The following is a 20,770-nucleotide window of genomic DNA, read 5'->3' on the forward strand; positions in this document are numbered from 1 at the left end:
TTGCATGTAAAAAAAGTATTCAAATAGTTATACAACACACACACACAAAATACTCAGGTCTTGTTTAGTTCCAAAATTTTTTGCAAAATCGACACTATACCATTTTCGTTTGTATTTGACAAATATTGTCCAATCATGGACTAATTAGACTCAAAAGATTCGTCTCGTCAATTTCGACCAAACTGTGTAATTAGTTTTTATTTTTGTCTATATTTAATACTCCATGCATGCGTCTAAAGATTCGATGCGACGGAGAATCTGAAAAATTTTGCAAAATTTTCTGAAAACTAAACAAGGCCTCAAATGGCTAGCTGAAGGAAGGGCAGAGCAGGCAGCACCAGTCGTGGGTGTTTGGTTGACGTTGTTTTAGTATTTTTGTTTTATTTGATAACTAATGTCTAATCATAAATTAATTAGGTTCAAAAGATTCGTCTCGTAAATTATTCTCTAATTGTGTTTTTAGTTTAATAAATAGTATATATTTAGTACGTCATGTATGTGTCTAAATTAACATTCGATGTGACAGACGGTAAACTTTAACTCGTGCAACCAAGCGATCGACCTTAAGTTCCACTAAACTAATCCCTCTCTCAAGAGTTTCATCTCACGAATTACAGGTAAATTATATTTTTACTTATTTTTTTTTATCTATATTTAATATTTTATACATGTATCGTAAGATTCGATGAGATGGAAAATTTTGTAAACTTTTGGAATTTTAAAGACAGGCCTAACTAATCCCTCCCTCCATGCTCTTAATTAATTTGTCAGTGCCATGTGTGCCCCCCACTAATTTCTTTCCCGCTCTCCAATGCGCTCGCACACTACCAAACACCCCCTAGAGAAAAATGAGAAAGAACAAGTAGTAGCACTGCAGCCATCGAGAGGGTTTCGTGGCCGGAGCCCAATGCTGCAGCATCGGCATCGTCCACCTCCCTCCTCCTCCAACTCCAACAAGAAGCAGGACACAAGCAAACACCTTTGAGGGTTTCGAGGAAGACAGACACAGAGAGAGAGAGAGAGGTTCTGACAGCGTGCGAGCTCTCAGCCTCCTCCTCGTCTCCTCCTCCGGCCCCCTGCATTGAATCCATTCTCTTCTTCCGTCCGTCTCCATTGAGATCATCGCCCGGCGCCCCAGCCAGGGCAAGCAGCCCTTCTGCTTGGTGCTTGGTGCCATTTCTGCGGCGGGCACCGCCCGACCCGAGAGCCCGAGACCACACTTTTCCATTGCACCCATCACCAAGCCCCATGCGCCGCCGCCACCTTCTTCTTCCCCTTCTCTTACTCCACCTCCACCTCCTCCTCTTCGCCGCGTCCTCTGCCGCCTCGCCTTCGTCAGAGGTCGCCTTCCTCACGTCCTGGCTCAACACCACGTCCACGCGCCCACCGGACTGGTCACCGGCCGCTTCGTCCCCATGCAACTGGTCCCACATCTCCTGCACCGGCACCACCGTCAGCTCCGTGTCGTTCCAGTCCGTGCACCTCGCGGGCGCCACACTCCCCGCCACAGGCCTCTGCGCGGCGCTGCCGGGACTCGTCTCCTTCGTCGTCTCCGATGCCAACCTCACGGGCGCCGTCCCCGACGACCTCTGGCGGTGCCGCCGCCTCGCCGTGCTCGACGTCAGCGGCAACGCGCTCACCGGCCCTATCCCGCCGTCGCTCGGCAACGCCTCCGCGCTCCAGACTCTGGCACTCAACTCCAACCAGCTCTCTGGCTCCATCCCGCCGGAGCTGGCGTACCTCGCGCCCACGCTCACCAACCTGCTCCTCTTCGATAACCGCCTCTCCGGCGACCTCCCGCCGTCTCTCGGCGACCTGCGCCTCCTCGAGTCGCTGCGTGCGGGCGGGAACCGTGAACTCGCGGGGTTGATACCGGAGTCTTTCTCCAAGCTCTCCAACCTCGTCGTGCTGGGGCTCGCGGACACCAAGATCTCCGGCCCGCTGCCGGCGTCGTTGGGACAGCTGCAGAGTCTCCAGACGCTGTCCATCTACACGACGTCGCTGTCCGGCGGGATCCCGGCGGAGCTGGGGAACTGCTCCAACCTCACCAACGTGTACCTGTACGAGAACTCGCTGTCGGGTCCGCTGCCGCCGTCGCTGGGCGCGCTGCCGCAGCTGCAGAAGCTGCTGCTATGGCAGAACGCGCTGACGGGGCCTATCCCGGACTCCTTCGGCAACCTCACCTCGCTCGTCTCGCTCGACCTCTCCATCAACGCCATCTCCGGCGTCATCCCGCCGTCGCTGGGGCGGCTGGCGGCGCTGCAGGACCTTATGCTAAGTGACAACAACGTCACCGGCACCATCCCGCCGGAGCTCGCCAACGCCACGTCGCTGGTGCAGCTGCAGGTGGACACCAACGAGATCTCCGGCCTCGTCCCGCCGGAGCTCGGCCGGCTCACGGCGCTGCAGGTGCTCTTCGCGTGGCAGAACCAGCTTGAGGGCGCCATCCCGCCCACGCTCGCGTCCCTGTCGAATCTCCAGGCGCTCGACCTCTCGCACAACCACCTCACCGGCGTCATCCCGCCGGGCCTCTTCCTGCTCCGCAACCTCACCAAGCTGCTGCTCCTGTCCAACGACCTCTCCGGCCCGCTGCCGCCGGAGATCGGCAAGGCGGCCAGCCTCGTGCGCCTCCGCCTCGGCGGCAACCGCATTGCCGGCTCCATCCCGGCGGCCGTGGCCGGCATGAAGAGCATCAACTTCCTCGACCTCGGGAGCAACCGGCTGGCGGGGCCCGTGCCGGCCGAGCTGGGAAACTGCTCGCAGCTCCAGATGCTTGACCTCAGCAACAACTCGCTCACCGGGCCGCTGCCGGAGTCGCTCGCCGCGGTGCACGGCCTGCAGGAGCTCGACGTCTCGCACAACAGGCTCACCGGCGCCGTGCCCGACGCGCTCGGCAGGCTGGAGACGCTGAGCAGGCTCGTGCTCAGCGGCAACTCGCTGTCGGGGCCCATACCGCCGGCGCTGGGGAAGTGCCGCAACCTCGAGCTCCTGGACCTGAGTGACAACGAGCTCACCGGAAACATCCCCGACGAGCTCTGCGGCATCGACGGGCTCGACATCGCGCTGAACTTGAGCCGGAACGGCCTGACCGGGCCGATCCCGGCGAAGATCTCGGCGCTGAGCAAGCTCTCGGTGCTGGACCTCTCGTACAACACGCTCGACGGCAGCCTCGCGCCGCTCGCCGGGCTCGACAACCTCGTCACGCTCAACGTCTCCAACAACAACTTCTCCGGGTACCTCCCGGACACGAAGCTCTTCCGGCAGCTCTCGACGTCCTGCCTCGCCGGCAACGCCGGGCTCTGCACCAAAGGCGGCGACGTATGCTTCGTCAGCATCGACGCCGACGGTCACCCGGTGACGAACACGGCCGAAGAAGAGGCGCAGCGCGCGCACCGTCTCAAGCTGGCCATCGTGCTGCTGGTCACCGCGACGGTGGCGATGGTCCTCGGCATGATCGGCATACTGCGAGCGCGGCGGATGGGGTTCGGAGGAAAGAATGGCAACGGCGGCGGCGGCGGCGGGGGTAGCGACTCGGAGAGCGGCGGCGAGCTGTCGTGGCCGTGGCAGTTCACGCCGTTCCAGAAGCTGAGCTTCTCGGTGGACCAGGTGGTGAGGAGCCTAGTGGACGGAAACATCATCGGCAAGGGCTGCTCCGGCGTGGTGTACCGCGTGAGCATCGACACCGGCGAGGTGATCGCCGTGAAGAAGCTGTGGCCCAGCACCCACACGTGCAAAACGGCGGCGGCGGACGTCGACGGCGGCCGCGGCGTCCGGGACTCGTTCTCGGCGGAGGTGCGGACGCTGGGATCCATCCGGCACAAGAACATCGTCCGCTTCCTGGGTTGCTGCTGGAACAAGACGACCCGGCTGCTCATGTACGACTACATGGCCAACGGCAGCCTTGGCGCGGTGCTCCACGAGCGCCGCGGCGGCGCCGGCGCCGGCGCCGCGCAGCTGGAGTGGGACGTCCGCTACCGCATCGTGCTCGGCGCCGCCCAGGGGATCGCCTACCTCCACCATGACTGCGTGCCCCCCATCGTCCACCGCGACATCAAGGCCAACAACATCCTCATCGGCCTCGACTTCGAGGCCTACATCGCCGACTTTGGCCTCGCCAAGCTCGTCGACGACGGCGACTTTGGCCGCTCCTCCAACACCGTCGCCGGCTCCTACGGCTACATTGCCCCTGGTAATCAATTTCTCATGAATTTCTGAATGACTGAATTTCTTTCTGATGAAATCAAAATTGTTGATTGATTGATGAACAAATTGACGACGAATTGAACAAGAAACGATGAAATGCAGAGTATGGGTACATGATGAAGATCACGGAGAAGAGCGACGTGTACAGCTATGGGGTGGTGGTGCTGGAGGTGCTGACGGGGAAGCAGCCGATAGACCCGACGATACCGGAGGGGCAGCACGTGGTGGACTGGGTGCGGCGGAGCAGGGACCGCGGCGACGTGCTGGACCCGGCGCTGAGGGGAAGGTCGAGGCCGGAGGTGGAGGAGATGATGCAGGTGATGGGGGTGGCGATGCTGTGCGTCAGCGCGGCGCCCGACGACCGGCCCACCATGAAAGACGTGGCGGCGATGCTCAAGGAGATCCGGCTTGAACGCGAGGACGTTGCCAACAACGTCGACGTCCTCCTCAAGGGAGGCTCCTCGCCGCCGCCGCCTCATCATCATCATGTTCATGCCAACGACGCGGCGGCGGCGACATTAGCGGCTGCCAAGGCCACGTCGGCGTCGTCGGCGTCGTCGACGTCCAGCACGCCGCCGCTGTGCCGGCAGGGAGGACCCAGCAACAGCCATAGCTGCAGCAGTAGCAGCTTCTCTGCCATCTACTCCTCGTCCAACAAGGCCAAGTCACCCTTTAGCTGATCAGTGTTGCTCAACTGTTGGAGCAAGCTTCTGTGAGCTGTGTAAATGAGAGGATAGTTTTGTTTTGTTTTTTTTTTCTCCTTTTTTTTGGAGGGGCATTTGTTCTTGTTCCCAGGACCTAGGACTAGATCGAGTTGGCTTTTGATGAGTGATCAGTGTATGCTTCTCTGTTCGAATAAAAGGTGAGAATCTGGTTGCATTCCAATGCTGTTGTGCAAGATTTGCTGACGAGAGGGAGTGCCTGACTGTGCACCACAAGCATTATCAGAGATATATGGCCAAAAAAACCTGTTTCCAAAATAAACACTTCTGCATGGAAAATAATCATGATTACACAGTCGATGAATCAGATCAGGCAAATATTCAAACCAAGGAATTCGGGAAGGACTTTGCTTATGACAACGAAAAAGATCACGCACATATTCATATACAGGAAATCTTTGCTGACACTGATGAAACAGATCACGCACACGAAAAAATGAGAGGAATAAACTCTCTCCGTGCAAAAATAAAACAATCTCCTAAAAATCAAATAAAATAGTTTTAGACATATGCAAATAACAAATTACTCAAATTCACCTTACATAGTTTGTGGTAAGCACATGTGTTGCAATATAAAATGGATCTAGGGGCTAGCGTTTAATTCGTGTCAAATCGAACGTTCGGATGCTAACTAGCACTAACACTAGTTGCACAGTAGTCACTAACTGTGACGGTTGTGTTATAATGACCGCCTCGGTTAACCTATTAACCGAGGAAGTTATTGGCCCGGTACCCCGGCCTGGATTAACCGAGGCAGGCCACCAGTCTGCCCGCCTCCAAGGGCCAAAAAAAAAGTTATGGTAAAGTTTTTCTGTAGTAGTGAGTTGAGGAATTGACGAGACAAAACTATTAAGTCTAATTAATTCATTATTACACATATTTATTGTAGCACCACACTGACAAATTATGGACTAATTAGGCTTTCTTATAAATTAGTCTCAATCTGTGCAATTAGAGTTAAATATCCGATATTTATTTTAGTCTCAATCTGTGTAGTTAATCTATATTTATTTTAGTCTATATTTAATAATGTAAGTTAGTGTTAAATATCCGATATGACTAGGATAGAGGGAACTATTCATCCTTCAATCGACACACGTTGTTCTATCAGGTTCTGATGCAAAGACCAACGCATGGGTATTTATCTAGTTTATAAAAAAGTAGTATCAATATTATGTTATAAAATACTTTTCTCTAACATACTGAAGAATTGTATATCATTATATTATACTCCTAAGAAAGAAAAAGGTGGCTAAGGGCCCTTAGAGCAACTCCAGCCCAGCATGCAAATTGGGCCCCTATTTTTTTCATTTGCATGCTGGGCTGCATACAATAGGGGCCTGAAATTGAGTCCAACTCCAGCCCAAAATCCATTGCAGCCTCGCCCGTGCCCCACCCGCGCGTCGCGCCACCGCCCGCGCCCCGCCCACGCCACGCCCGCGGCCCACTGCACCCGCCCGAGCCGCGACGCAGACCCTCCTCCTCCCGCTCCTCCTCCTCGCCTCCCCGTCCCTCCTCTCCGCCTCCGCCGCCGCTGCCCCCTCGCCGCGCGACGGTGCCCGCCACGCGTCTGCTTCTTCGCGCACACCGCGACCGAGCTCCGCGCCGGGGCCAAGGACGAGTGCTCGCCGCTCTCCCTCTCCCTCTCGCCCAAGTCCACCCTGGCGCCGCTCTGGGACTCGCCCCTGGTGTCTCCCGTGGAGGCGGGCCGGAGGTGGGTCGACGCCATCGACGAGCCGTCGTTGGACGCCGCCGACGCGGAGATGGAGGAGCTGATGCTCGCAATGCGGGAGCTCAGCTTCAGGAAGGCCCAGGCGGCGTCGTCCGCCCCCGTCCTGCCTGCGGTCACGGAGGAGAACGGGCCGGACTTGGGGTGGGTGTCGGAGCTGGTGATGTAGGCATGCCAGCACCTTCCCAGTTCCCCAGTGCCGGCGGCCGAGCCCAAGATGTGGATGCCATCTCCGTCCTTCGCTCACTGCCGGCCGGCGTCGTCAAGAGGCGCTTCTCCATCGCCATTCGGAACCGCGGCCGTCGCAATGCAGGTCGTCCTCGGCGCCTTCCTGGCGCTGCGCGCGTGGCAGCTGCGGCGGCTCGACACGGCCGAGGTGGCGTCGGGGCACGGTGGCGCGGTGGCGTCGGGGGCATGCGGTGGCGTCCGGGGCGTCGGGAAGGGGAGAGGATAGGAGGCTCGTGTTCTTGGGGGCCTCCTACTAGAATTTGGGAGCTCTCCTAAAATAAGAGCCCAAGTAGAAAGCCTATTGGAGTTCTCAAACTCCTAAAATTTAGGATGAGGGCCTGTTTAGGAGGCCCATTGGAGTTGGAAACACTCAACATCTAACTATTAAAATATATTTTATAATTAAAATAATGATACTCTTACTCAGTTTTATAGATGCTAATATTTTCTTTTTATAAATGTTTAGTCATGCTAAAATTGTTTGCCTGCCAAAAACGAGATTTTTTTTTTGGTTGGGATTAGCCGTATTGCTGGTATTTTTCATGTGCTTCTTGTTTATCTTCTTCCTGACATTCTTCATTGGCATAGTCAGCTATAATTGAGTACAGTAAACACAAAATAACTTCCAGGCCACTGCAACATTTCTCTCCCCATAAGAAAAATCTATAGCATCCGATTATATTAATGGGAATGGAGGGAGCATATTTTAGTGATACAGCATAGGTAAAATTTTAATGATACAAAAGAACAAGTATAATCTGAAGCCCTTGTGCAAAAAAAATGACATCCATAGTGCAAATCAGGAGGTCATGGATCCTTTTTTTCTAAATAAAATGGAACAGGATGTTGGATCAGCATTCCTTCGAACAATACTTCAAACCATTCGAGTATGCCTCAGGTACTGAAACCCTAAATACATTGTAGTGATGATTTAAACTTCTCTCCCCGTGCAACCTGTAGACTCCACCGAGTGCTCCAGTAACAGGATTGGGGAAAGCGTAGAACACGCGCTTGAATCTATGATGTACAAGTGCCATTGCACACCTTCAAATTAAAGTAGCGCGTAAGTAAGATCAGCAGTAAGAGAAAATATGCGCAAGCTGGATGAAGATTGAACGTACATTGTGCATGGTTCCCAAACAAGGTAGATATCAAATCCTGTGCAGAGATATGGTCTACTCGTTTCAGACAAGTCACCACGGAATGATTCAGATGACGATTGCTCATTATCCTGATGTTTAAATTTGAGCTTGTCAGAAAAAGGTAGGACAAATCAAATGCATTATTGCAACAATAAATAAGAAAATGCAATGAGAAATTATAAGCAGCAAAAAAGCTCACTTTTGTATCCGTCTTTAGCCTTTTTGCTGGTTCATTATCACAACAGTTCTCTGGATTGCCATTTGAATCTGGCTTGGTTATTGAAGTCGAAGACGGGAACATCGTTCTATCCCTCTCAGCAGCATTTTCAATGGCAACCATGGGAGCATGTCTCAGAGGATGCCATGCAAAACAGCCATCACAGGGCAATGGCTTCTGTTCACAAGTCCTTTTTCTCATCCATCCCCAAGGATTTATACATGAGATTTCCATGTTCAAGCTGTTGCGTTTAGAAAGAAAGGATCCTGGCAGTGACAAATTGCAGTCATTATCAGTTGATGCATTCAAAGAGCAGGTCACATCTGCATTCGCTTCAGAAAATGTGTTCCCTTCTTCAGGCGTATCATGCTTGTGTGTCTGGTCGGTGGCCTTTGCAATTATTTGCATGCTTGATGGATCAATAATGATTGCAGCATTGCCCGCCTAGTACAGTAAGAGAACCAAAATGGAAATTAGCAACAACAACAAAAATTGATCAAACACCAAACAAACAAGGTAAAGATACAATTGTGTAAATAACAAAGCTTGGCAGATGAAGTATGCCTGATGAAAAATTCATCATAATACACGAAGGCAGATTTTGACTGATTGAGTGCACCATAGCAAGTTTAGGGATATGTAACTGCAAAATTTAATAGCTCATGGCCCTACTAAGTAATACCCCTCAAAAGTTTAAGGAATACCAGAGTGGTTACCTTTGATAACTGAATAGCAGTCTTCATGCAATTAAATATTGATGGTAATTCCTCCTCTTGAAATCCACGGACAATATCAAGGCTGTAAGTTAACATAGGAGTCTAAGAGAGCAGAAAATTGCATGAATACTACTCAGTAAAACTGCAGTATCCACGCCTCCATGGAAAACTCTATTTTTATCATAAATAAAATATAGTAAAACTTCATCCACGGGCAACAAAACTATGTACAATCCTGCCAATTTGATGCAAAGTATGTTACTGTAATCGCATCACATGCTGTAGCAAATTTTAACAATATTCAAGGAAAAGATATGATTATTCAGATGTAAATCATGACCTAAATTTGAAGACAAACCAGAAGCCCACCCATGGTACTATGCATTCACCAAACATTCTAGGCCCTACAGCTATGCGCTACCACCAAAGTCAAAGCAACAAGCATTAATATTTTATGAATGCAGCTGCCTAAAGAATAAATATGTGGCATATCAGAATGGAGCCATGCCGCTAGATGGCTGGTGTTTCAACATCAGATGGGGCAGATTTCCTGCAACCGTGGTCGGGAATCGAAAATCTTCAGAGAAGTGCTGTGATGGTAACTGAAATGTTATAGCTAGCAATTAGTTCCTTTTGGGCTTCAGCTACAGAATTATTTTCTTTATCTACTTACAAGTTTGGCCTAGAAAATCTTGTATGTTTGAGTGAACTAAACAGAAGTATCTTTAGAAGACGACAAGATTAATGATGTAAAAATACAGCAGCAAATGCATAATGTGACAACTGACAAGATAACAAGGTGTTTGCACTTTGCAGAATGGTGAAGCAGGGAAGGTGGACGCAATGCGATGGTCATGCACTAAGAGATTTAATTCCGAGGTCATTCTAGGCACCTGGATGATCTGAAAGCACCGGAATGATGCCATCTTCAAAATGGCTCACCCTCGATTCAACTCCTGTGGTGCCTTGCCAGAGCTAACGGCATGTTGTATTGTTGTCACTAGAGGCCAGTAGAGGCTACATGGATAGGCTGTGGTCATGTATATTAAGAACAGGCGCAATGTAATATGAGAAACTAGTTGTAACAAGTTCTTTTCTTCTAATCTTCTTAATAATGCAATGAAATGCAGTTCTCCTGCGTGTTCAAGAACAAAAGGAGCATAATGTGACACATAGTGAGGTCATACTCATGTGCAGGATGGTAAGATGTTGGCCAAAGTTTGCATTGTTCCTCCCACTCCTCTTTTGATGTAGCACAATACTTGGCAACCTGTTAAAGACTTTTACCAATAGTAAACGTCAATATATGACAAGGGCACAAGGAAGCTAGATAACACCAGTCATTCCAAAGGATTCGATGCATCTAGAGTGGTAAGATATTAAAAAAAAAGTTAAGAAACTTTTATCAACAAGCCAGAATGACATGCTACAATTTCAATAAAAAATGACAAAATCAAAGCTTCCCAAAAGATAGCAGCATTACTTACTTTCGCAGTAAAAGGACTCAGCTGATAAGTATCCACTATCTTTTGTAGATCTTCAGAAAACTGTATGCTACAAGGTTCAGACCCAGTAGAAACACATAGGATTATTGATAGCTCAGATTTTCCTGCCAAACAGAATATAACATAGAATTAGAGAGTTAATAAAGTTATGCAACATAATTATAAGTTAAATAGCCAGCCTAGCTTACAAAACATACGATGAGCTCCTCATTTTTGTTTCCATGCTACAGTGGTGGTTCTGCATTTCCTAACTTTAGATTAAGGTTTCTGGCATGATTACTTGTTACATGGAAGGTCTAACTTGAAATATTGCTATTGTTAGTTTCTCGGTTTATGTTCCATCCAGAGTCATGATTCTTATCCTTATTCTTTGGAAGTGTTCCGTGTCTCTGATGGGCAAAGCAGAGGAGGACGCCTTTGAATAAAAGGATAAAATAATTACTTTTGCATGTGCAAACATTTACAGTATAAATAAATAAAAAGCATCCAGCAGCTACCTTAAAAATTGAACCTGCGTCCCTGTGAAAAGCCTACTAATAAACATGTGAAAGTAAATTTTAATCAGTTACAAGGTTATTTTCCACTGCAAAATCAATTGTTTTTTATGTATCGATATGCCAGGGAGCATGTCTCCAGCTATGGCATGAATCTTTAGATAGTCATGGCATGTCTTCCATGAGTAGTGCTCTCAGAAGGCAAACAAAAAAAAGAGAGAACAAGATGAAGTGCATATACCGCCACATTCAGTACGTCGACGTACACGCTTTACATGCCTCAGATTCTCCAAAGGGCATACCTGGCTTAACTGCCTGAAAGCAGCGAAACCAAGAAAACATCACATGCTAACACACAAATTGGACGATTTGTCGATTTTGGGTCAAATAGTGAACCCAGAAACATGTGTCACAACTTACAAAAGAGAGAGAGATTAGCATGTTTGCATCATAACTGAGAGACAATATACAACCACCCAATTCAGATAACAAACATGGGCCATGAGAACAAGAAACTTAGCATTGATTTCATATTGGCAGAGAGAACTAAATATAAAAATTGCAATTGAATGTCATCCCAAGTGGATGAAACAGGATTACTGAACTAAAAATGAAAGGAGTACAGGAAAAACAACAGCTAGTTCCTATTCAATAAGAGTTACTAAAATTCAAAAATGAGATATTGGTTCATTTCCTGGACACCATTCCTCAACTGAAAGCATATCCGACCATCTATTATTTGAGCCAAAATATCATAAATATAACGCGATAGTGCCCCCAATTCTTGTTAATTTAAGTAAAAAAATCCTAAGCAGTAAAGAGTATTACTACAATGTTCAAATTCAGACCAAAAGAATAGGGAAAAAAAGGTCCTTTACCTAATAAGAGTATTGGCTAGCTTGGGATCAATCTTGGTGGCCAGCACATCAACTGGCAAGGCAAAGAAACAGTTTTTAATAAAATGAAACCACGACAGCAGGAAAAAAAAATCAGATCAATTAAAGGGAATACCAGTAGAGTCTTGGAGAGAGGGATTCAGGTTGCCCGGGACCTCAATGAGTTCCCAAGCCATGATGACCGATTCTCAATGGAAGAAGCTGAAGTCAAGAAAAAAGAAATCAAGGGAAATTTGATAGGTAAACAAAGCAGTTGTAACGTAGCAGGGCGGCCAATGAGTTGAAAAGTCCTATGGTGTGTTTCGATACCTGGGAATTTGGCCCGACTCATTTGGTGAGCATGGAAATGAGTGCCAAGAATTAAACTATCTGACAAGGAAACAAACAGCTAGACTGAAGAACAGAGAGGGATTTACTGCCTGAACTGATGGATATTTGGACTAATATATAGATTCAAAATACAAGGAAGCTACTTCACTATACTTCTAACAAGCTAGAGCTTGGTTTTGTTCTTTGATACCCCCCACTGAATCAGCCTCCAGCCTTTTATGGTAATGGAACTAAGAACAGTCTGGAATACCAAAACAGGATTAAACTATCGCTATTATGAATGTCTGGCGCTAAGCAAAGAGAAAATCAAAGATAGCTATGACTTCCACTTGCACTTTGAACTTCACTGAAAACACAAATATACCGAACTTCTAGACATTTGCACCCACAAAGTGACGAAACTGAATGCTAAAACATCAGAGTTCCTGGGAATGAGCATCTTTGTTGAAAAAATAACTGATTTCCTAACTAAGCTTGAGGGATTAAACCTCATCCACACATAGTGAGACAAGGCTGGGAAGCAATCAGCTCCCCGCCATTGTCTGCCCCTCGCAGAAATTGCTAAACTACTTCCTAAACCTAGCAATTTGGCAAGAATATTTTTTTTTATAACTGCTGGAGACTGTTCACTTCCCATCTCAAGAGGCGGGAGGGGAGAGGGAGGTGCGTACGCAGGGTCGCCGGCCGGTGCGCGGAGGACGGAGGCGACTGGCGAGAAGCGGGAGGGGGAAAAATGAGGCCCCGTCGGCGCCGACACGCTCCCGGCTGCAGCGGCGGCTCGCGGCTGCGCCCAGCGCCCCTGCCCGCCACTGGCTGCCGCGACGACGCCCGGCACTGCTGCTGCGCGGTGCCGGGAGGTGCGCCCGTTCCGCCGCCGGTCGCCGGCCGCTGCTACCTGGTCGCTAGGGTTCAGCCGTTCGAGGAGAAAATGAGAAGCTGTTCCTGTGCTGGAGGGGAGGCTGGTTTTTTTGGGCTGCTGGGCCTCGTTGGGCCTTGGGTGGGAGACAAAAATATGTTATTTTGGGCTGATTTGCTGTACAACTATTTAGTTTTATTTTAGGCCTTTTAGCACTAGGTAACCAAAAAAAACTATGCTTAGAGCAACTCCATAGCTAAATATGGGTACTTAGAGAAATATGGGTACTTAGAGAAAAAAACACAGCTCCAGCAGGACTCTACTAAAACCTCCAATTTAGAGTAGGCACCCATATTCACCCTTCAGACCCCGTTCCTATGGAAGAATGGGGGCTCACCCCAAGGACCTCATCCGATTATTCCTCATCTGCGCTCGTACGAAATCACGCATCTAGCGACGGACACTGTGGCTCTTCCCTCCCCTCCGACGCATGGTTCGTAGCCCCATCGCGCTGGCCTCCTCCTTGCCCTTCGACGCGGCGGGCGGTTCCCCGTGGATCTCCCTCCAGCGGTGGTCGCAGCAACACGAGAAAAAGCTCCACCGTCGCTTCACCCTTGCAAGGGCCACATGCCATTGCCCCCACCTCCGCCGCCTACGCTCCTCCCTATGGATCTCCCTACTCTATGTGTGTGAAGGATTGGGAGAGAAAGATTTGATCCAATAATGAGTGGGTGCTTATATCATTGTCTGCTCGTATGGATTTTGGGGCTTTTGTTTGGGGTGCGTTGCTGGAGTGGAAACAAAATATTAAGCCAACAAAATGGAGGGAAGTAGGGCCCTGATTTGGGTGCCTCTGAATTGCTCTTATGCTTTGAAATATAGCGAACATTAGTTATGTAACCAATTCAAAAAATTAGCCAAATCATTTTGTAAAAATAAATTTAGTTATTATTAAAGAAAAAAACGTCTTTAGACTTTCTAAATTTCTTGGAGATGCTTTGAAATATAGCGAGTGCTAGTTAGGTAACTAAAACAGTTGATGGTAGGTTCAAAATGGTGGGCAGAGACGGTGCCATTTTTTTTTCACACGTGCATAGCAAAAAGAAACTTGAAGCCGGTGTAAAAAATCACTGAGTTCATAGATAAAGAATAAGAAAGCAAAGAAAGAAAGAAATCATAATATCAAAGACTGGATTGCCTTCTCGAGTGAAGATAACACTTATGAATCGTCACTAGGAACTTCTCACGTGTGCCTTTGGCACGAGGTAACATAAGAGTGAGAGCGAGAGTGATGATGAAAAACCTTCTTACGAAGAACTTGCACACACACCATCTAATTCTTTGAAGAAGTTTGCATTAAACAAAAAAAAACAAATAAGTGAACTAAAATCAAGGACAAATAATTGTGACAAAACTACCGATTACAAAATTATAGAAAATCTAAAAGCTAAATTAGCTACGCCCCCGGCCCCCCTATTCTGGAATGTAGTTCTCAAATCCAACGCATTCAGAGGACAAAAATCAATTCTACATTAAATAATTTTCATTTATCAATCAATCACCATTAATCACGTTGATGATAACATTTGATTAGAAAATAAAATGATGATACACGCATTTTTTTTCTCTTTTTATTGTGTTAAAACTTCTAAAATGCACTATTTACATGAAAGAGGGAGTATTTCTTTGCCGTTATTTGTCATGCTTATATTGGCCTGCGAAATAATACATGTCTATGGGAGTTTTATTTATTTATTTTTGTTCTTTTGAGGGAACAAAATAGAGTGAACTATGATTTCGGAAAAAAAAAGTGAACTGTAATTCTGAACATATATGTTTGATAGGAATTATTATGGGCTTTGTTTGGTTCCACTTGCTAAATTTTAGCTAGCTAAAATTATTTTAGCTACTCTTGGGTGACTAATAAAACTAAACTATTTTAGCTTTTTTAGTCAATGTGTTTGGAACTTTAGCTACTAAGGCCCTGTTTAGATGCAGCCAAACAACCAAAACTTTTGGAGAAATGAGCACTTTTTGAAAGAATGATCTAAACAGTGCCTTGTAAAATTTGGGCTGTAAAGATTTGAAAGTTGAGATCTTAGAGCTCCAAAACTGTGTAAACTTAGAGGCCCGTGTCTTATATGTTGCAAACCAAAAAAATTGGAAAGCATCTAAACACCTATTTAGAATGTAAAGTTTACAACAAAAATTTTGGGATGTAAAGATTTGAGATCTAATCATGCCCTAAAGTGACTAAACTTGCTTAGTTTGCATTTTTTTAATCATGAAACAACATTTTTTTCCCCATATATATCATCTTCCTCCTTCGCATCCACCACGTCCTCCGCCTCGTCCGACCTCCGACGAGTGCTCCTCCTTCGTGGTGCTCCAGCGCGGCTCCACGGCCGACGCAACTGGGGTTTGGGACGGGGATGGTACAAGCCGAGGACGGGGATGGCCGTGGGCGCAGAGGTGGCCGGAGCCGGGGCCGCGGCTGGCGCTGTGGTTGGCCGCGGTTGGGCGCGAGCCCTCTACGGCCGCCGCGTCCTCCTCCTCCTCCTCCTCCTGCGGGAAGAAGATGGAGATGCCACGACGAAAGAAAAGCGTTGCCCGACCAACCAAAATTACCAAACCCTCGTGCTCCGATCCGATCCGCAGCATGCTGCCGCGGCCGTTGCCGCACGGGGTCATCGAGGAGATCCTCCTCCGCGTCCCGCCCGACGACCCCGCGAGTCTCGTCCGCGCCGCGGTCGCCTGCAGGCGCTGGTGCCGCCTCGTCGCCGATCCGGCCTTCCGCCGCAGGCGCCTCGAGCTCCACCGCGCCACGCCGCCCATGCTCGGCGTCGTGTGCGACGGCATCTGGGACAGCAAAAGCCCCTACGCCCGCTTCGTCCCCACGTCATCCTGCCGCCCGCCCCGCGCCAACCACCGCGGACTGCGGTCGTTCGACGCTCGCCACGGCCGCGTCCTCCTCCACCACGGCGGCGCCTACACGGATTTCATCGTCTGGGACCCAATCACGGACCAGCGGGTGGAGCTCCCCAGCCCGCCATGCTATGGTAGACTGAAAGCCACGGTGCTCTGTGCTGCCACCGGCGTGTGCAACCACCTCGATTGCCACCGCGGACCCTTCATCGTCGTCCTCATGGGCACCAATGGCGAAGGCATGTTCTGCTGCATCTACTCGTCGGAGTCCGGTGAGTGGGGCAAGCCGACCTATGGTGATCACCCTGGTGACAATGTGGAATGGACACGCAGTGCCCTTGTGGGGAACACACTCGTCTTCGCACTAAGTGGCTATCGCAGAATCCTTAAGTATGATTTGGGCACGCAACAAATGTCTGTGATAGGGCTACCTTATGTACGCACCCATATGATATTTACAGACTTTGTGCCAATTGAGCTCACAACTTTGGAGGATGGTCGGCTCGGATTCGCAAGGGTGGAGAAATCCACTGAGCTATGCCTGTGGTCAAGGGGCGAGGGTGATGACGATGTTGAGGGATGGACACTATGCAAAGTCATTGATCTCAAGGGCCTGTTCCCGCTTGTTGACTCGTTTGACCTCAAGAATTGTCTGGTTGGCTTTGCGGAAAGTGTTTGTGTCGCTTTCGTGGCAGTGCAAGGTGGGCTCTTTACTATTGATATGAAGTCTGGACTGATGAAGAATGTATCTGTGGGCTCCGACATCTGCTGCGCTGTTCCCTACATTAACTTCTGCACTCCAGGTACTTAGTCTTTGGCGCCATGACATTCTTTATCCTGTTGTAGTCTGCTTATTTGTGGAGCTGTGCTCAACAATTGTGAGTTATGCAAGTGTAACATGAAACTTTTAGAAAAAACCTGTTTTATTCAGCAATTACACCTGCTAACCTGATATGCATGGATGGAATTGCACCTTTCAGTCTGATATGTATGGGTTGTTGCACCTGTTAATCTCATATGGTTTCTGTTTCATTGAGTAGGAAATCCATTACCTTGCATAACCTTTTTACAATTCAAATATCAACCCATTGTCTATCTGAAACCATATACATTTCTACTATGGATGCTTATGATGTGTCAATGTCACACAGCAACACAGAAATATGGTTGGTAATATCTATATACTGGAAAGGAAAAAAAAGAGTAGTTTAAGCCCATCTTCTCTTATAGTCTTATGTCCTATCTGGATTTTTAAAATAAGTTACTTCCCTTTACCTTTTTGGTAATCATTAGCAGTAACTCATTTATCCTTGTAGTTTATTTGAAAGATATTTTTGGTTTGATCAAATATATTACCTAGACATTTGATTTTACTATCCCAATGTGACAATATGTGCATGTGTCAGCAGCATTGGAAGCACCCTCTAGGGATGATGGGCAAAGGGTGGGTATCTCAAGTGTTTGAAAAGCTAATGTTATTGATGTGCAGGCAGTGGTCTTCATAGTTAAGGTAAAATATATGCAGTAATAGTAATGAATATTATGTGGTTTATGTTGGAACAGACTCTTTATCATCAGTCAAATTATCAATGCTAGCTTCATTCCATTTCTCCTTAAGTTGTTTTTTTGGGCATGTTTATATCTTATATCTTTTAGATTTCATCAGTGCTCATTAAATGGTCCCATGCTCGGCTTAATTATCTGAAGCAGCTAGCACCGTATTATATCCTACATGGGATTGGTTAGAGTAGGAAGAAAAAGAAGAGGTATAATCTTCTGAGATAGACTCTGGTATTTCGTGTCTGAAACTCTGAACCATTGTTCCTACTGCTAAAAAGAAACTGGATGGACCAAATCTGTGTGAATTTTGATCCCATGCTGCTTTGCTCGACTAGAATTATTGGCTTTGATGTGTAATTTCTGTGGCCTACACAATTCCTTTTCAGTAAAAACAGAGTGTGTTCAGCATATGATCTGCTCTTTCTTGCATTCTGATTAATGCAACTTTGGTAGGGATTGAAAATGATGGGAGCAATGATTAAGCTTTTGTTTGGTTTAACAGATCTACTAGATGCTGACACAGATACATAAATTAGCTGCCTTTTTGTAAATTATTTTAGCAGAAGAAGCGTAGTCGTCCTTCATGTGCTTCACCACCTTGCCTTGTTTTCCTGCTGCCTTCCTATGTTCCCTGTATGATTGCTGCTAGTACTTTCTTCAGGAATACAGAGTAATTTATGGCTGCCTCCTGTGTCCTCATATAAGCGCAGTTTGTACTTGTTTGTAAGGTCATATATGTATATGATGTTCCACATAAGTGCAATTGTTTATGCAAAGCATATGTGCTTTATTTGGAAAGTAAACCGATGATGAATGATGGTTTAGCTGAATAAACATATTTAAATAGTTGGACTTCTGGTTGAATAGACCTATTTTAATACGGACCCATGGTCTATTCTCACGAAGGATATATCAGTACACCCTGAAAGCTTGAGACTAACGCAACAGTAATTTCAACTTCCAAGGGCAGAGAACGAGTAGGAGTGTATGTATCATGAGCATTATAGCTAAGAGGATATGGGTATATATTATGTATGTTGTAAGCAGGGCAGACATACTTTATGTGTTGCTGCTGTCAAATTATTATATTGGCACTATCTATTTATCTGGTGTGATTCTTGTTCAAGTGGAATTAACTAGGAGAGCATCATTCTCATAAGATGCTTACTGTGTTAAAAATTAGTCATAATTCTTGGTTGTATATTTTATGGTTAATCCTAATACATAGGGTTATCCTTTTCTCGGTGGGATCTTTTGGCAGTCTGACACTGTTCATTGGCCAGACCTGCATTACTGTCATGATGTAAAGCAGTATAGTGATTGTTAAGTCAGAGGGCTGAAGTTCTTCTTTTTTTTTTTTGGCATTTTCTGCACCATTTTACAGGTTGCGTATTACATTGCCTTGCTAACATAAACATGGGGTCTAGGAGACTCGCAAGCTGGCAAGACAATGTATTCCTTTGGACAAAGATTAATAAAAGCTCTTATTGACCTCATTTGTTTCCTAGTTCAGATAGTGGACCAATATGAATACTATCTTCGATTTGTTTATCATTCTATTTCATTTGAATGTTCCACATTGGTTTTCTTATGGACATCCTGTGCTACTCATGTTATCTTGCTTGTTTCCCAAAATCTTAGTAAATACGAAACAAAACATTTTGTTTGTTTGCAAGCGTTTGGACCTGCATGCATACTTGTGTTTTTCTTTTTGTACGCTGGCTAATCTGGTATGTATGGATGCAATTTCACCTGTCAATTTGATATGAACGGGTGCAGTTACAGCTGTTAATTTGGTATGGTTTCTCTTTCATTGAGTGGGTAATGCATTAACATAAGATTCTGCAGTGCAAATATCAATCTTGCCTACCTGAAACCCATTCCCACTATGAATGCTTATGATGTATCAATGTCACTTAGCAACATATAAATGTGGTTGATGATATCTATATTTGATTAATAGTGAGGTTAGCCTTGAATTTTAAGTCCATCTTTTCTTATCGATCAAGTGATTACATGTGGTGGATCTGTGCTTGATAAGTTAGTTCTGTTGACCTTTTTGGTTAATGATTATTTGCAGTTATTTATTGATCGCCATAGTTTATTTTGAAACACATTTGTAGTTTGTATATTCTCAATTTGAGCAAGTGGATTACAGGCAATGTGTACGTATCTGCAGCATTGGGATTTGGGAGTGCTTGCCATCTAGGGATAATGGACGACTGATGCCTGTAGCGCTTGGGATTCTAAGGCTGTTGATGTGCTGGCAATGACCTTCACAGTTAAGGTGATATGTAATTAGTACTAAACCCTGTGGTTTATGTTAGAACAAACTCTGATTAGCATAACTAGAATTGTTGGAGCTGGCTTCTCCTTAGGGTTACTTTCATGTGTTTTCATGGCTCCTTTGTGTTAACTTTCTTGGATCGGTCAGTGCTCATCACACCATGGTGTCCCATGGTCTGTTAGACTAATCTGTGTCAGCAGTTAATCTGTGCAGTATCCTACTTGGCGTGGAATCAATATGGTTCTTTAGGTTAAAAAAAGGTGTCTATTCTAAAGAAAATGAGAAATGAATTCTTGCCTCCTTTGCTCTGTATGGGAAAGCTATGTTGTCTTTGATTGTTAACAAGCACTACAAGTGAACCAGATCTCATGTTCGCTAGGTTGTTTTTTTGGCTGATGCTGACTTGTTGTGAAAGAAAAATACTATTTTATGACTGGCTGATCTGGCTAATAAGCTCAACTATGCTCTTCAAGAAAAACATCATCGACAACGACATATGCGAGATCTGCAACAATGCCACGGAGTCTGCCGAGCATATCATCTGTGACTGCAACCTTGCCTCTCAACTATGGCAGCGAATCGGCTTCGACAATGCTTCGGCAGGCCTTGATGGCATTCACACCTGGGTACCTCCGGCAACCGTAAAGACCTTGCCACCTTCATAGCTATTTGTTGCTGGCAGTTATGGAAAGTCAGAAATGCCAAGGTCTTTAGAGGCGAAGGCTCGGATATCTACCAGAGCTCATACAATCCTGCAAGTCTGTTGCTGCTCAATGGAGATCAAGGCTTCCTGACGCTAATAAGCACATTGCTGACAAATGGGTGCTGGCGCTGGAGATGGCTAGGCAGGGACTAGAATAATTCTACAACACCCTCCCTCTCCATCCCCCCCTCCAATGTATCTTCAACTGCTGGACCATGGATCGTCGTCTAGGCGTTCCTATGCACTCCAATCATTGT

At 46.9% G+C, this 20,770-nt stretch overlaps 3 protein-coding genes across 6 annotated transcripts; 2 read left to right on the forward strand and 1 right to left on the reverse strand.

The window, feature by feature from the left end:
* On the forward strand, positions 809 to 5,088 carry LOC8065989 (receptor-like protein kinase 2). Its single transcript, XM_002446023.2, has 2 exons — positions 809 to 4,189; positions 4,306 to 5,088. The coding sequence occupies exons 1-2, from the start codon at positions 1,249 to 1,251 to the stop codon at positions 4,881 to 4,883; spliced, it is 3,519 nt and encodes a 1,172-aa protein (XP_002446068.1). The 5' UTR covers positions 809 to 1,248; the 3' UTR covers positions 4,884 to 5,088.
* Positions 7,536 to 13,116, reverse strand: LOC8065991 (probable inactive tRNA-specific adenosine deaminase-like protein 3). Of its 4 annotated transcripts, XM_021463800.1 has the most exons (11): positions 12,854 to 13,092; positions 12,162 to 12,221; positions 11,968 to 12,053; positions 11,835 to 11,886; positions 11,198 to 11,271; positions 10,445 to 10,566; positions 10,145 to 10,227; positions 8,958 to 9,039; positions 8,224 to 8,685; positions 8,004 to 8,113; positions 7,536 to 7,926 (listed from the first exon to the last, which is right to left on the reverse strand). In XM_021463800.1, the coding sequence occupies exons 3-11, from the start codon at positions 12,026 to 12,028 to the stop codon at positions 7,734 to 7,736; spliced, it is 1,239 nt and encodes a 412-aa protein (XP_021319475.1). In that variant the 5' UTR covers positions 12,029 to 12,053; positions 12,162 to 12,221; positions 12,854 to 13,092; the 3' UTR covers positions 7,536 to 7,733. The 4 variants fall into 4 exon arrangements, with proteins under 4 accessions (XP_021319475.1, XP_002447455.1, XP_021319473.1 ...); XM_002447410.2 differs by lacking the exon at positions 12,162 to 12,221 and having other exon boundaries at positions 12,854 to 13,116; XM_021463798.1 differs by having other exon boundaries at positions 11,968 to 12,221.
* Positions 15,323 to 19,906, forward strand: LOC8080290. The gene is made up of 3 exons (XM_021462974.1): positions 15,323 to 16,766; positions 17,373 to 17,473; positions 18,908 to 19,906. Exons 1-2 carry the CDS (start codon positions 15,323 to 15,325, stop codon positions 17,426 to 17,428), a joined length of 1,500 nt encoding a protein of 499 aa, XP_021318649.1. The 3' UTR covers positions 17,429 to 17,473; positions 18,908 to 19,906.

The sequence above is a fragment of the Sorghum bicolor genome, chromosome 6, assembly GCF_000003195.3.
Source record: "Sorghum bicolor cultivar BTx623 chromosome 6, Sorghum_bicolor_NCBIv3, whole genome shotgun sequence".
NCBI lineage: Eukaryota > Viridiplantae > Streptophyta > Magnoliopsida > Poales > Poaceae > Sorghum > Sorghum bicolor.